This window comes from Eumetopias jubatus, unplaced genomic scaffold, assembly GCF_037043125.1.
Source record: "Eumetopias jubatus isolate StellerSeaLion01/CBP00866 unplaced genomic scaffold, mEumJub1_p1.0 scaffold_6, whole genome shotgun sequence".
Taxonomy (NCBI): Eukaryota; Metazoa; Chordata; class Mammalia; order Carnivora; family Otariidae; genus Eumetopias; species Eumetopias jubatus.
Genome location: NW_028274812.1, coordinates 120,184,243 through 120,196,464, shown reverse-complemented (window position 1 = coordinate 120,196,464; position 12,222 = coordinate 120,184,243). Strand labels below are relative to the sequence as shown.

General features: G+C 48.8%; 1 protein-coding gene across 3 annotated transcripts; it reads right to left on the bottom strand.

Moving 5' to 3' along the window:
• Window positions 1-7,978: 7,978 nt before the first annotated feature.
• Window positions 7,979-12,215, bottom strand: NEU1 (neuraminidase 1). 3 transcript variants are annotated; one of them, XM_028120723.2, is made up of 6 exons: window positions 11,929-12,215; window positions 11,273-11,465; window positions 9,990-10,252; window positions 9,216-9,398; window positions 8,832-9,054; window positions 7,979-8,728 (listed from the first exon to the last, which is right to left on the bottom strand). In XM_028120723.2, the coding sequence occupies exons 1-6, from the start codon at window positions 12,088-12,090 to the stop codon at window positions 8,502-8,504; spliced, it is 1,251 nt and encodes a 416-aa protein (XP_027976524.1). In that variant the 5' UTR covers window positions 12,091-12,215; the 3' UTR covers window positions 7,979-8,501. The 3 variants fall into 3 exon arrangements, with proteins under 3 accessions (XP_027976524.1, XP_027976525.1, XP_027976526.1); XM_028120724.2 differs by having other exon boundaries at window positions 9,216-9,395; XM_028120725.2 differs by having other exon boundaries at window positions 10,179-10,252.
• Between the last annotated feature and the right edge of the window lie 7 nt (window positions 12,216-12,222).

Genomic DNA, 12,222 nt, shown 5'->3' with positions numbered 1-12,222 from the left:
GTGAATCACCATGACATTTTATCTCTATATAAATGGCAGGGTTTTTTTTTAATTTTAAGTAGGCTCCACACCTAATGTGGAGCCCAACACAGGGCTTGAATTCTGAGATCAAGACCTGAGCTGAGATCAAGAGTCAGACACTTAACTGACTGGGCCACCCAAGCACCCTGGCAGTTATAATTTTTTAAAGAGCCAGTATCCAATCAAGGATCAAGCACTTTATTTTTTGTTCTATCTTGTTAGTCTTTTGATTCTAGAATGACCCCCTTCTTTTCTCCTTTCTGGGACATTGATCTTTTGAAGAGACTAGGCCAGTCATCTTGTAGAATGTTCCACATATTGGCTTTGTCTAATTGTGCCCTCTTGATGTTTTGAACTTGTTCCTCAATCTCTGCATTTCCTTTAAACTGGAAGTTGCCCTTAAAGGCTTATGTAGATTCTGGTTACATCGCCTCCTCGAGAATACTTCATGTCTGACACTATGTATTACTTTCTTGTGGCCTGTGTAACAAAGTCCTACATACTTGGGGAGTTACAACAACAGATATTTATTTCCTCACAGTTCTGGAGGCCTGACATCTAAAACACTTTCCCTGGGCCAAAATCAAGGTGTCCACAGGGCCTTGTCTCCTCCAGAGACCCTAGGGGAGAATCCATTCCTTGTCTCTTCCAGCTTTTGGTAGCTCTTGGCATTCCTTGTGACTTGTGGTTACATCACTCCAGTCTACCTCTGTGGCACATCACCTTCTCTTCACTCTGTGTGTGAATCTTCTCTGCTTCCTGATACAACCATATAAATGATTGCATTTAGGGTCCACCAGATAAGCCAGGATAATCTCCCATCTCAAAATCCTTGACTCAATCACACCTGCAGATTCTCTTTTCCCCTGTGAAAGGTAGCATTCACAGGTTTCAGGGATTAGGATGTGGATATATTTTAGGGGATCATTTTCAGTTTACCACATGCTATGTGCTTCACAGGGCCTTGGGTCGGGGGTATCATCATATCTACTTGTCCCATACTTTTTTTTTTTTAAGTAGGCTCCATGCCCAATGTGGGGATTGAACTCACAACCCTGAGATCAAGAGTCGCATGCTCCATTGACTGAGCCAGCAGGCACCCCCTACAAGTCCCATTCTTGATCTCAGCTTGATCACCCAGTCAAAGTGGTGACCCCTAGATCGCTTCATTGTCGAGGTACTTTCCCCGCTTTTGGTTGACAAGATTTGGCACCATATGAATGAATATCCAGTTCCCCATCAACATTTAACCTAATGGTTTTAGCATCCATTGACGATCTTTGTCTGCATAGAGGAGGAAAGTGTTCCCTGACCCTCGTAGGGTCCCTGGCTGGGTCTGAACATTAAGACAAATACGCAGAAAAGAAGCATACACATTTATTTAATATAAGTTTCCCATGACACTGGAGACTTTACGTGGAAACGAAGACCCAAGGACACTGTGACTACTTGCTTTTCTGTTGGGTTGAACAAAGAGAGGCAGTTGTGACAAAGCAACTAAACTGTGGGGAAGTGACAGGAAATCGGAATTATTTTAACAGTCTGTTTGTGTAGCGTTCGCTCAGTCTCAGCCTCTCGTCCTTGATAATGAGAATGTCTTCCTCCGGCTACAGGGAGGGCACCTTTCACATGGGAGCTTTATTTCCTGCTTTCAGGAAGAAAAAGGAAGGACAGAGGGCCTTCTTTGCACCTGCTGTTTCTCCAGTGCCTTTAACTCAAAATAATCAATATGCCAACACCTCATGTTTTGGGGCGACACGCTCTGAACTCCTTCACCTGAGTTAGTTCATTCAGGTTTGCAAAATGATTTTCTAATTTGATTATCCTTCCTCCACTTATTAGATGATATTCTGTTGTAAAAGGAGCAATAAATAAGTCATTTCACCAACATTTATTTGAGAGAGAGAAAGCATGAGCAGGGGAAGGGGCAGAGGGAGAGGGAGAAGCAGACTCCCTGCTGAGCAGGGAGCCCCGGACTCCATCCCAGGAGCCTGGGATCATGACCTGAGCCGAAAGGAGATGAGATGAGGAGTATTTTGTCTAACCTGAATTACTTGTTTCCACTGCAAAGGCAGGATAAATGATTCATTTTTTCCCTTTATTTACAGTCTTGTGTGTGTGCGGAGTTGGTATAAAAGTCTCCTCCAACAGTGGCAAATGAATTCCCTCTCTTCTTTTTATACATGGGTCCAGAAAATTTCCCTGTGGACCCTTTGACCTTATCAAATGCCTTGCTGAGACCCAGACACGCTGAGACACTGGTCTTCCTCTGATCTCTGTTTTTAAAATTGTGGCCAAGGAAATGCCCGTGGGGTTGGCCTGACATCCTCAGCGGACCCACGATAGTTCCTGGCTGTTTCTCCCACCTCCAATAGCAAGGGCATCGCCACATCTCCAGGGATTTAAAAATAACAGAACCAAGATCGGTAATTGTCAAACAATACACGTCCCTTAAATTGATTAATTGATAGCAACATAGCAAAGTTGGGCTTAAGATACTGAGGCAAGAAGCCAACTATGTATATATCATATATATAGTGTGTATAATAATGTACAATTTATTATTTTTTTTTAAAAAGTAAGTGCTAGGCCCAATGTGGGACTTGAATGCATGACCCAAAGATCAGGTGTCACTTGCTCTACCACTGAACCAGCCAGGTGCCCCTAATCACATATACTTTAAAGAAGACTAATAAACAACATGTACTTACCGCTGAGCTTAAGATCTGGTACTGCTAAACTTGTGGCTTGCAGATTTGGAGGCCACAGAGGATGTGATTTCTGGTCCCAATCCCACAGGAGTATGAACTTCTATTAGGAGTTTTCCAGAGACACTTCCCTGACCTTGATCCAGAACAAAGTCAGACGCCAGTTCATCCACTGAAGATGTGGCCTCTTGATACTTTGTTTACAAAAAGAGGCAGCCAGCTTGTGAGCTGTAGTTTGCCAATTTGATTTTTAAGAAATATTGCATTCAAACTTTATTTATCTTGATTCCTAAGTTTTTTGTGTTCTCTTAACTGGTTAACCATCTCCTTTCGGCTCAGGTCATGATCCCAGGGTCCTGGGATCGAGTCCTACACTGGGGCTCCCTGCTCAGCAGGCAGCCTGCTTCTCCCTCTCCCTCTGCCCCTACCCCTGCTCATGCTTCTCTCTCTCTCAAATAAATAAATAAAATATTTTATTTATTTATTAGAGAGCGAGTGAGCAAGAAACAGCAGAGAGGGTCAGAGGGAGAAGCAGGCTCCCCCCTGAGCCGGGAGCTCAATGTGGGACTCAATCCCAGGATTCCGGGATCATGACCTGAGCCGAAGGCAGTCGCTTAACCAACTAAGCCACCCAGGTGCCCATAAATAAAATATTTTAAAATTTTTTTTAAAAATTATGTACCCAAAGTGCAGTCCTGCTTTGTTGGGGATGGGCTGGGGGGACAGGAAGAACTTTCTTGTTTAATTTTCAGTCCTCAGGCACCTGGCTTTATCTCCTGACTGCAAATCTGAGATCCACTGCAACAGTGATGTCAGCACTGAGCACTGGCTGATGTCCCCAGGGCAAACAGAGCCTCCAGGTGCACTTGATTTTCTGGATTCTTGCTTTCTATTATTTACGGTTTTTGAAGATTTCCCTTATTTATCTGTCAGCTAAGCCTTACACTAAAAATTTGTTCTTTTTTTTTTTTAAAGATTTTATTTATTTATTTGAGGGAGAGAATGAGAGAGAGAGAGAGAGCACATGAGAGAGGGGAGGGTCAGAGGGAGAAGCAGACTCCCCGCCAAACAGGGAACCCGATGCGGGACTCGATCTCGGGACTCCAGGATCATGACCTGAGCCGAAGGCAGTCGCTTAACCAACTGAGCCACCCGGGCGCCCCTAAAAATGTGTTCTTAAAAATATTCTATCCAGAATATTAGGAAAGGGAAACCTACTCTTTCATTGTGGTAATTTGAGTCAGGTTTTTTGTTGGTCAAGAAGAAGTGCAGGCTTTTGTCTTAGATCTTCTCTCCTAATCTTTCTTTTTTTAATTTTTTAAAAGATTTTATTTATTTGACAGGGAGAGCGCACAAGCAGGGGGAGCAGCAGAGGGAGAGAGAGAGAGAAGCAGGCCCTCGGTTGAGCAGGGAACCCAACATGGGGCTCAATCCCAGGACCCCAAGATCATGACCTGAGCGGAAGGTGAATGCTTAACCGACTGAGCCACCCAGGTACCCCTCTCCTAATCTTTCTTTGGGCAAAATTGGTTGACTTCCTCCTGCTCCTTCCTGGTAGGGACTTCTGGTTGTGAGGACTGACTAGTGAAAAGGTGTACCTGGTGCCTAGTCCCAGGTATTTGCTGCTCAACCTAAGTTGTTAATGATCTTTTCCCACTGTTTAAGGGCAGCCTGAGGACAGGGAGAGAGAGCCCAGAGTTCAGTCCTGAGCTGAGGGGCAGGGAGGGGGATTGGGGTGGGTGAAGGGGAGGGGCCTGTGCTAGGGGCCCAGCTCTAGGCTAGAATGTGGCTGCTCGCCTAGGAAGCACTGGCCAGGCTGCAGGTTCTGTCTGCTCTGCCCCATTTGTACAGATAAGCACTATACCTTCCTCTTACAGCCTCCAGACATTCCTCCCAATCCCCCCTTTACATTAAAAGAGATCGCCTGTGACCATCTGGGACCATACTTTGAGAACCACTGGCCTAGCTCCTTACCCACCCTGGATCTGTCTTGCCTCCAGTATGAGGCACCACCATATGGCAGCTGTTGTGGGGGCATTCAAGGTGCTGGGATAAATAAGCAGATTTGGTCCCAGCCGGCTATTAGGGTTACTTGTTTTTTGAACATAAATTCTTCCTACTGAAACAGTTTCTCTTTTGAGATTTTTTTTTTTTAAGATTTTATTTGTTTATTTGAGAGAGAGAAAATGAGCAGGGGTGGAGGGGCAGAGGGAGAGGGAGAAGCAGGCTTCCCGCTGAGCAGGGAGCTCCATGTGGGGTTTGATCCCAGGTCCCTGAGATCATGACCTGAGCGGAAGGCAGATGCCACCCAGGCTCCCCTTGAAATCTTTTCTACAGCGTTTTGAAGTCTATTCTTTCTAAGTCTAGGCTAAATGGGCTCCTCACTTAGAGGGGAGTCTGCTCTAGATTCTCTCTCCCCCTGTCCCTCACCCCACTAGGGTTTATCTCTCTCTCTCAAATAAATAAATAAATAAATAAATAAATAAATAAATAAATAAATAAATCTTTAAAATGCAAAGTCCCAGATTGATTCTAAAATACTGAACTTGCAGTTCTGGGATGGGGCCCAGGGATGGGGCCCAGGGCTCTGCCCCACACCCTCCTGGGGGAGGATCCTCTCTTAGCTGACGGTTCTTGGCTAAAAAGGAACAAGGTCCCTTCTGCCACATCTACTTAATGACACAGTAGCTCATGGGTCAGACATTCATGGTATCATTTCCTCTCTTTCTTCCAGTACTTTTTTTTTTTTTTTAAGTAGGCTCCGTGCTGGGCTTGAACCCATGACCCTGAGATCAGGACCTGAGCTAAGATCAAGAGTCAGACTCTTATCTGACTGAGCCACCCAGGCGCCCCCTCCCCTAGTATTTCTTTTTTCTTTTTTTTTTTTTAAATATTTATTTATTCATGAAAGTCAGAGAGAGAGAGAGAGAGAGAGAGAGAGAGAGAGATTGGCAGAGGCAGAGGGAGAAGCAGGCTCCCAAGGAGCAGGGAGCCGATGCGGGACTCGATCCCAGGACTCTGGGATCATGACCTGAGCCGAAGGCAGACGCTTAACCATCTGAGCCACCCGGGCGCCCCTTCCCCAGTATTTCTAAAAGCACTGTTAGCAAGACCTTGTCAGAGGTGCAGTTTTTAGTGCTATTAGATAGCAGATGTCCCAATTGCTGCAGACACCACCCTCTCCGTTCTTCTCGCATCATACCTATCTCCTGATCTGTATTAGAAAAACAGACCCCCTCACCCCACCAGCCATGCTGCCTGGGGCCTGGGTTTCTCCCTCCTTTCTTCCCTCAGATGTCCCCCTGCCTCCTCCTGCCGGCCAGATTCTTCCTCTATATGTCCCCTGTGTGGTTGGTAACAGTGTGGTTTACCGGCCAAGACAAAGTATTACATCAGTCAGTTTACTCTGAGAACTGGCAATTAAAAGGGGGGTAAGTTAAGCATTTATCCTGCCTTTCCCTACAAACAATGCTTCAGGGTAACCCAACAGCTTTGATGAGGGAAAGCTCTTTTTTATTTTAAGATTTTTTATTTATTTATTCATGAGAGACAGAGAGAGGCAGAGGGAGAAGCAGGCTCCTAAGGAGCAGGGAGCCCAATTCTGGACTCAATCCCAGGACCCTGAGATCATGACCTGAGCCGAAGGCAGACGCTTAACCATCTGAGCCACCCAGGCGCCCAGAGGGAAAGCTCTTTTTTTACTGAAGAATTTCAGGTAACGGGTAGAAATAATAGAATTTAAAAAATCAACATTTCACAACCCCTCAAAATGATTCAGGCAAAACCCATCTGTGGATGAAATTGTCAGTTGGAGGGTTGATGGGGGGAACTTACAAAGGAGGGGTCAGGCTGTGGCCACCTGAACCCACTGCTCAAGCTCAGCTTTACCCCTGAGGGGGTACAGTAGGAAGTACACACCACCTGGGAAGGGATCTTATCCTGCTGCCCTCTCCCCTGCCCCTGCCCCCAAAATGGAATCGGCAGCCAGAACTTCATGTTTGATAACTAGAAATGTGAAGGATGGAGGAAGAAGTTAAATGGACAGTCTGAGGAGCAAACACAAATCAGAGTGGAACGTTCTATAGGATAAATGTCTCTATTTCTGCATAGATGGTATCAAGAAAAATTGAAAGAGGGGAGGTGGGATGGCAGATTAATCTAGATTTAAGAGACATCAAAATGAAATGTGTAGGTTTTCTTTGGATCCTGATTTGAACAAAACTGTAAGACGTTGAGACATTTGATGAAATTTGCACATTGGATGGATATTAGATGATACCAGAATTATTGTTAATGTTTTGGGTGTGCAGTGGTGTTATGGTTATATAATAAAATGTTCCATTTTTAAAGAATGAGATACATACTTAAGAACGTAGGGGTGAATGTCACAAAGTCTGGGATTTGCTTCAAAGTAGTTTAACCAAGGAAAGGAAAAGAGAAAAGAATTGGAGGAAGCAAATGTTGGACACATAGGGTGTACATGGAGGTTCATTAGGCTATTTTCTCTACCTTTGTGTTTTTAAAAATGTGTGTAAGTGAAAAAATTGAAGTATTATCTTATTGGTCACAAATTCTGGATCAAATACAAAATTGAACCATATCCTCACAGACGGTGGGATCATTCCACTTTTCCTATCTGACAGAATGAATTATCCTAACATTTCTTACATGTTAGGATAATTAGAGAAGCAAGTTGAAAGTAAAATGAACCTCTAACTGTAAGTGAATGTGACCCTTACTCCTCAGTCTTTAACACTCTCATCACCTCATCTAGGCATCATATTTTCTTTCTTCCTCCATATGGAGGAAAGCTACGTATGGCTCTCCCACTCATCTGTAGGCTGCCCATTCTCTTCACAGCATCTGCTTGAGGGTGGTGCTATTTTCTCACGTAATTTGTCACCGTGCTTATTTCTCTGCCAGGTTGGCCTAGGTGAGAGGCTTCCCATCTGCATTTGACACACCTGCCCCCTGCCTCCCAGAGGACTCCATCTTAGCAATATGAAACAGAGCAGGAGTTTTAATATCTCACGGGGCTCCCCCTGCTACTCCTCATTATACCTATGAAGATGGATCTGATTTCCTGTGAGAAAGAAGAATGAGAAAGGGAAAGGAGGATTTAATTTGCTGAAGTCCGATTTCCGCAGGCAGTAAGCACACCAGCTTCCCCCCCAAAGCTCATTCCCAGCCTCTTAAAAGCATACAGGAGGAATGGACAGGAAGATGTGCATTGATAGAACCACACAGACTTGACAAATGCTCATTCTCCTTCATTAAAAACGTTAAGTTACAAATATTTCAATTTATAAATAGTCAAGGTGGGTGGTGCACCTAGTTCTTTACCCTGAATCCAAATATTGCCCTTCCAGAACTTTCACCAGCCCACACCATAGCCAGCATCTTACCCCAAAGAGGAAGCTCAGCTTTCCCCAATTCCCTGAGTTTGCATTTATTCAATTCTACAGGCCTGCCTAGCTCTGCCTAGAAAAGGACCAATCATTGCCCCAGGAAGGCAGAAGGGGCAGGGGGCCAAACCCAGCAATGATATGGAAAGAAAGTGCTCTCAAGTGAGGGCAGGACTTCCTGTGTGGAAGAAGCCAGGCTTGCAGTCCTAACAGAGTGATTTCCCTGTCAAAGAGAACTTGGTTTTGCAAAAGGCTAGAGTCTAAAAGAAGGTGGAACTGTCTTTTAGGCAACTCTAGCAGATCTCTATGGACCCATGGCCCCGAAGGCTAAGTCCAAGGCCTTCTACTCCTGTGGCAGGTGTACAGCTCAGAGTGTCCCGTAGACACTGACTTTGGCCAGGGAGATGCTCTCTGTATACTGGTTCCGGCCTTTCTCATACAGGACATAGAGCTGGGGGGCCTCGTCCTTCCCGCCCATGCTGCCCTCCAGGGCTGCCAGTGAGGAGTAGCCGCTGGGGCCTGGCCACAGCTGGACCGTCTCCTTCCGCCACGAGGTACCATTGCTGAAGCTCCAGCGCAGGGTCAGGTTCACACCTGGGGAGGGCGGGAGGGTCAGGGGAGGGGCTCTGGGCACACCTTCTCTAGATAAGGGAGGCTCCCCTCGCTGGCTCCCCCCGCCCCCCCAACAGACACTCACGGAACTCGGGATGGGCTGGATTGGAGAAGAAGACGATGCCAGAGCTGGTGGCTATGGCTCCTGCAGCTACCACAGGGTCCACAAGCTCAGGGTCAAAGGTGACATCCCGGGGCCGTATTGTGTCACAGGCGTCGTAGCTGCGGAGGACTATCCGGCAGTGGCAGTGGTAGTTGTTCTGGTTCCGGGCGTTGATGGCGACTGAGCCATCTGGGAGCTCATAGGGCTAGCAGGGGAGAACAGGGCTTCAGCAAGACCCAGGGACCCTGTCCCTGAGGAAGCAGGCAGGGGGGCGGGGGAGGCGGTGGCACAGAGCTGGGTGGCCAGATCCTGGGTCTGTGAGGCAGGGCAGGCGGGGCAGGTGGGGAAGCGCCAGGGCCTCCTGACCTGGCACTCATCAGGGTTGAAGTCGTTCTCCCGCTTGGGCTGGCCGTAGGGGATGCCGCTGACCCCACTGCCATAGCGCCATGAGGCACCGTGATCATCACTGAGGAGGCAGAAGACCCCGTCCCGCTCCAGCGTCCCATGGCCACACACGATGAGGCGGCCCTTCCGCGGCTCCCGCTGCTTCTGCAGGAAAGGAAGCTGCAGTCACTGAAGGGGCTCCCAGGCAGAGAAGGGGAACCCATTACCTCCCAAGTGTGAGAACACTTCTGGTCCCCTCCAGTTCTGTCCTGGCTCCTGAGGGTCCCAGGAGGATCCCATAAACACCACTGCCTGAATCAAGGAGCTTTTTTGCAGAATGAGCTTCTTCAGGACATCCGGGGCATACACTGGAGGACAGGTTGTGCACAGGACCAGAGGGCCTAGCCACAGGGGTGCGTGGGAGCTTAGAGCCAGGCCTGGTGTGCTCACTCACCAAGCTGCGCACCACGGCACAGGCTTGTGTCTGCTCAAAGGAAGGGGTGCCTCTTTCCATTCTGCACAGGTACCATGTAGACTAATAAGGCCCTGTTGACAACCCCCAGATGGGAAGGCGATGGCAAAGTTCCATCTTCCCTTGGGAGGGAGTTCCTCCCAGGATGTCCTTTTCTTCCAAGGAATGCCATCTAAGCAGAAACCTGACTTCACGAGACCTTCTCCCTGGGGAAAAAGCCCAACTGGGGGCATCTCCCAGACTCCTCAAAAGGCAGCCCCCTCCACCCATCTCAGGACAGAGACCTGGATGCCAGAGCCCGGTCCAGGGGCAAACATCTCGGTGCCAATATCCAACGAGAGATTCCGGGGAGGGCTCCAGGAAACCCCGTCATCTTTGCTCCACACCAACATGGTGGAGGCCACCTGGCAGCCAGCCTTGTGAGCGCAGAGGGAATAGAAAAGGAACACCACTCCTGTCTCCATATCGCTCACCACTGCCCCCAGGTTCAGCCCATCTGGGGTGTCCCCATCATCTACGATGAAAGCTGTCGGAGACCATGTGCTGCCTGGAGAGAAAAGAGAAGTAATCCAGGGTGAGTACTCTGAAGGTGCCCTTTCTACCACTCCCTGTTAATTTCCACCTCCTGGTAGAGACCCAGGGCCTCAGCGTGGCCCCAGGGCCCTACAAGACCTGCCCCACCTCATCTCTCGGACCTTATCTCTTCTACCCTTGTTCACTCCGTCATGTCCCCCAAGCTCCTTCCCATTCCTCAGATACTTCTCTCCGGGAGGCCTCCGCACAGGCTAGTGACATCTGACTGGTATACCTCTGCCACTCCCTCTGCTTTGTGCTCTCTCACTCTAGATCTCCCTCAAATAAATAAATACACTTGATCTTAGCCAAAAGGCCAAGAAGCGATTCTCAAAGAAATAAATAAAATCTTTAAAAAAACTAAAAAAATAAAATTGCACCCAATCTCCAGCATGGCTTTATTTCTCTCTATTATATTTATCACTTTCCAACAAAAAATAAACTTACTTATTTATTATGTTTATTGTCTGTCTCCCCACAGACAATATAAGCCCCACAAGGGCAGAGATTTTTTTTTTTTTAAGATTTTATTTATTTATTTATTTGAGAATGAGAGATAGAGAACACGAGAGGGAAGAGGGTCAGAGGGAAAAGCAGACTCCCTGCTGAGCAGGGAGCCCGATGCGGGACTCGATCCTGGGACTCCAGGATCATGACCTGAGCCGAAGGCAGTCGCTTAACCAACTGAGCCACCCAGGCGCCCCAAGGGCGGAGATTTTTGATCTGCTTTGTTCACAAGCGTATTCACAGAATCTAGAACAGGGCCTGGGATATAGCAGGTGCTCAATAAATGTTTGAACGCTCAACTCCTAGGTGATCACAATTTCTAGATCCCTGCTCTGGACAGCTTCTCTCCTCAATTCCCTCTACCCCTCAGGGACCCAGGCCTCCAGCTCTCCCAGTGGTCCTATCCTATCCTCAGGGCCCTTGGGCAGGTCAGGCTCCCCACCCATGCAACCCAACACCAGACCTTTACACCCAGGCATCTTTATACCCTGGTCAGTGGATCTCCGAAGAGCAATGAACTTGGCCCCCTCATCCGATGTGGACATTTTTCTGGCCTCGGCGAAGGCAAGCAGAGTGCCCTGAGGAGTGGTTGTGATGAGCGGGATTCGGAAGGTGTGCACAGAACCGATCTGCCTCCCGCTCACCCACAGCAGCTGCTCCATGGTCACCAGCGGCTGAACCTGCGAAGGGAGGAGGAAGGAAGGGTCAACGGACAAACTATTTCGGGTTTTAGGACTGATGAATAGTGGCTCCGGGTCGAGTTTTCCTGGGAAGGCCGGGATGTTGGGGGTCAGAGTGTGGGTGGGGGGCAGAATGAGGAAGGGGAACCGGAGGAGAGTCTGGAGCAAAGCTGGGGGGGGGGGCTCGGAACCGGGGAAGGGCTATAAGAGGAGAAGGCGCCTTCGGGCAGCGCGGGGGTGGGGGACCTCCAAAGGGAACGAACTCGAATGAAGAGGAGACTCGGAGGGCAGGAGGACAAGGGCCCGGGAAGGGAGAGAGGCTGGGAGCGGATGGAGGGAACGGGGTCTGAGAGCGGCGGGAGAGTCCCTCGGAGGAGGGGGTCTCAGCAGCCCGCGTCCCGGGGGGCGCTGGGCATAGACGACCCGCGTGGGTCGGGGATGGGTAATACAAGGGGAGACTCACCAGACTGAAGTCGTTCCTTATCGCAGCCCCAAATTCTGCCAGACACAACAGCGGCAGTAAGATCGCGGCAAATACCTGAACTCTACATCCTCCCCAGAACCCGGGCATCCGCGGTCCCCCGGGCCTGCCCAGGAGCACTGTGCCGGGTCGGTTCGCCATCATCTCTTCCTGGGCAGCCGGGACCCAGGCCCCCAGGGTTAGACGCGGGCTGCAGTGGCCCAGCTGACCGGGCCCTTTAAACGCCAGCTACTACTCATCCCCGCCCCGCCTCCACAACTCCCCCAAAACCGCCCG

Coding starts and splice junctions, on each gene's coding strand:
- NEU1 (XM_028120723.2), bottom strand. CDS start 12,090: ATGATGGCGAACCGACCCGGCACAGTGCTCCTGGGCAGGCCCGGGGGA. Junction 10,253..11,272: donor TCGGAGATCCACTGACCAGG/GTATAAAGATGC, acceptor TTTTCTCTCCAG/GCAGCACATGGTCTCCGACA. Junction 9,399..9,989: donor GACCGGGCTCTGGCATCCAG/GTCTCTGTCCTG, acceptor CCTTTCCTGCAG/AAGCAGCGGGAGCCGCGGAA.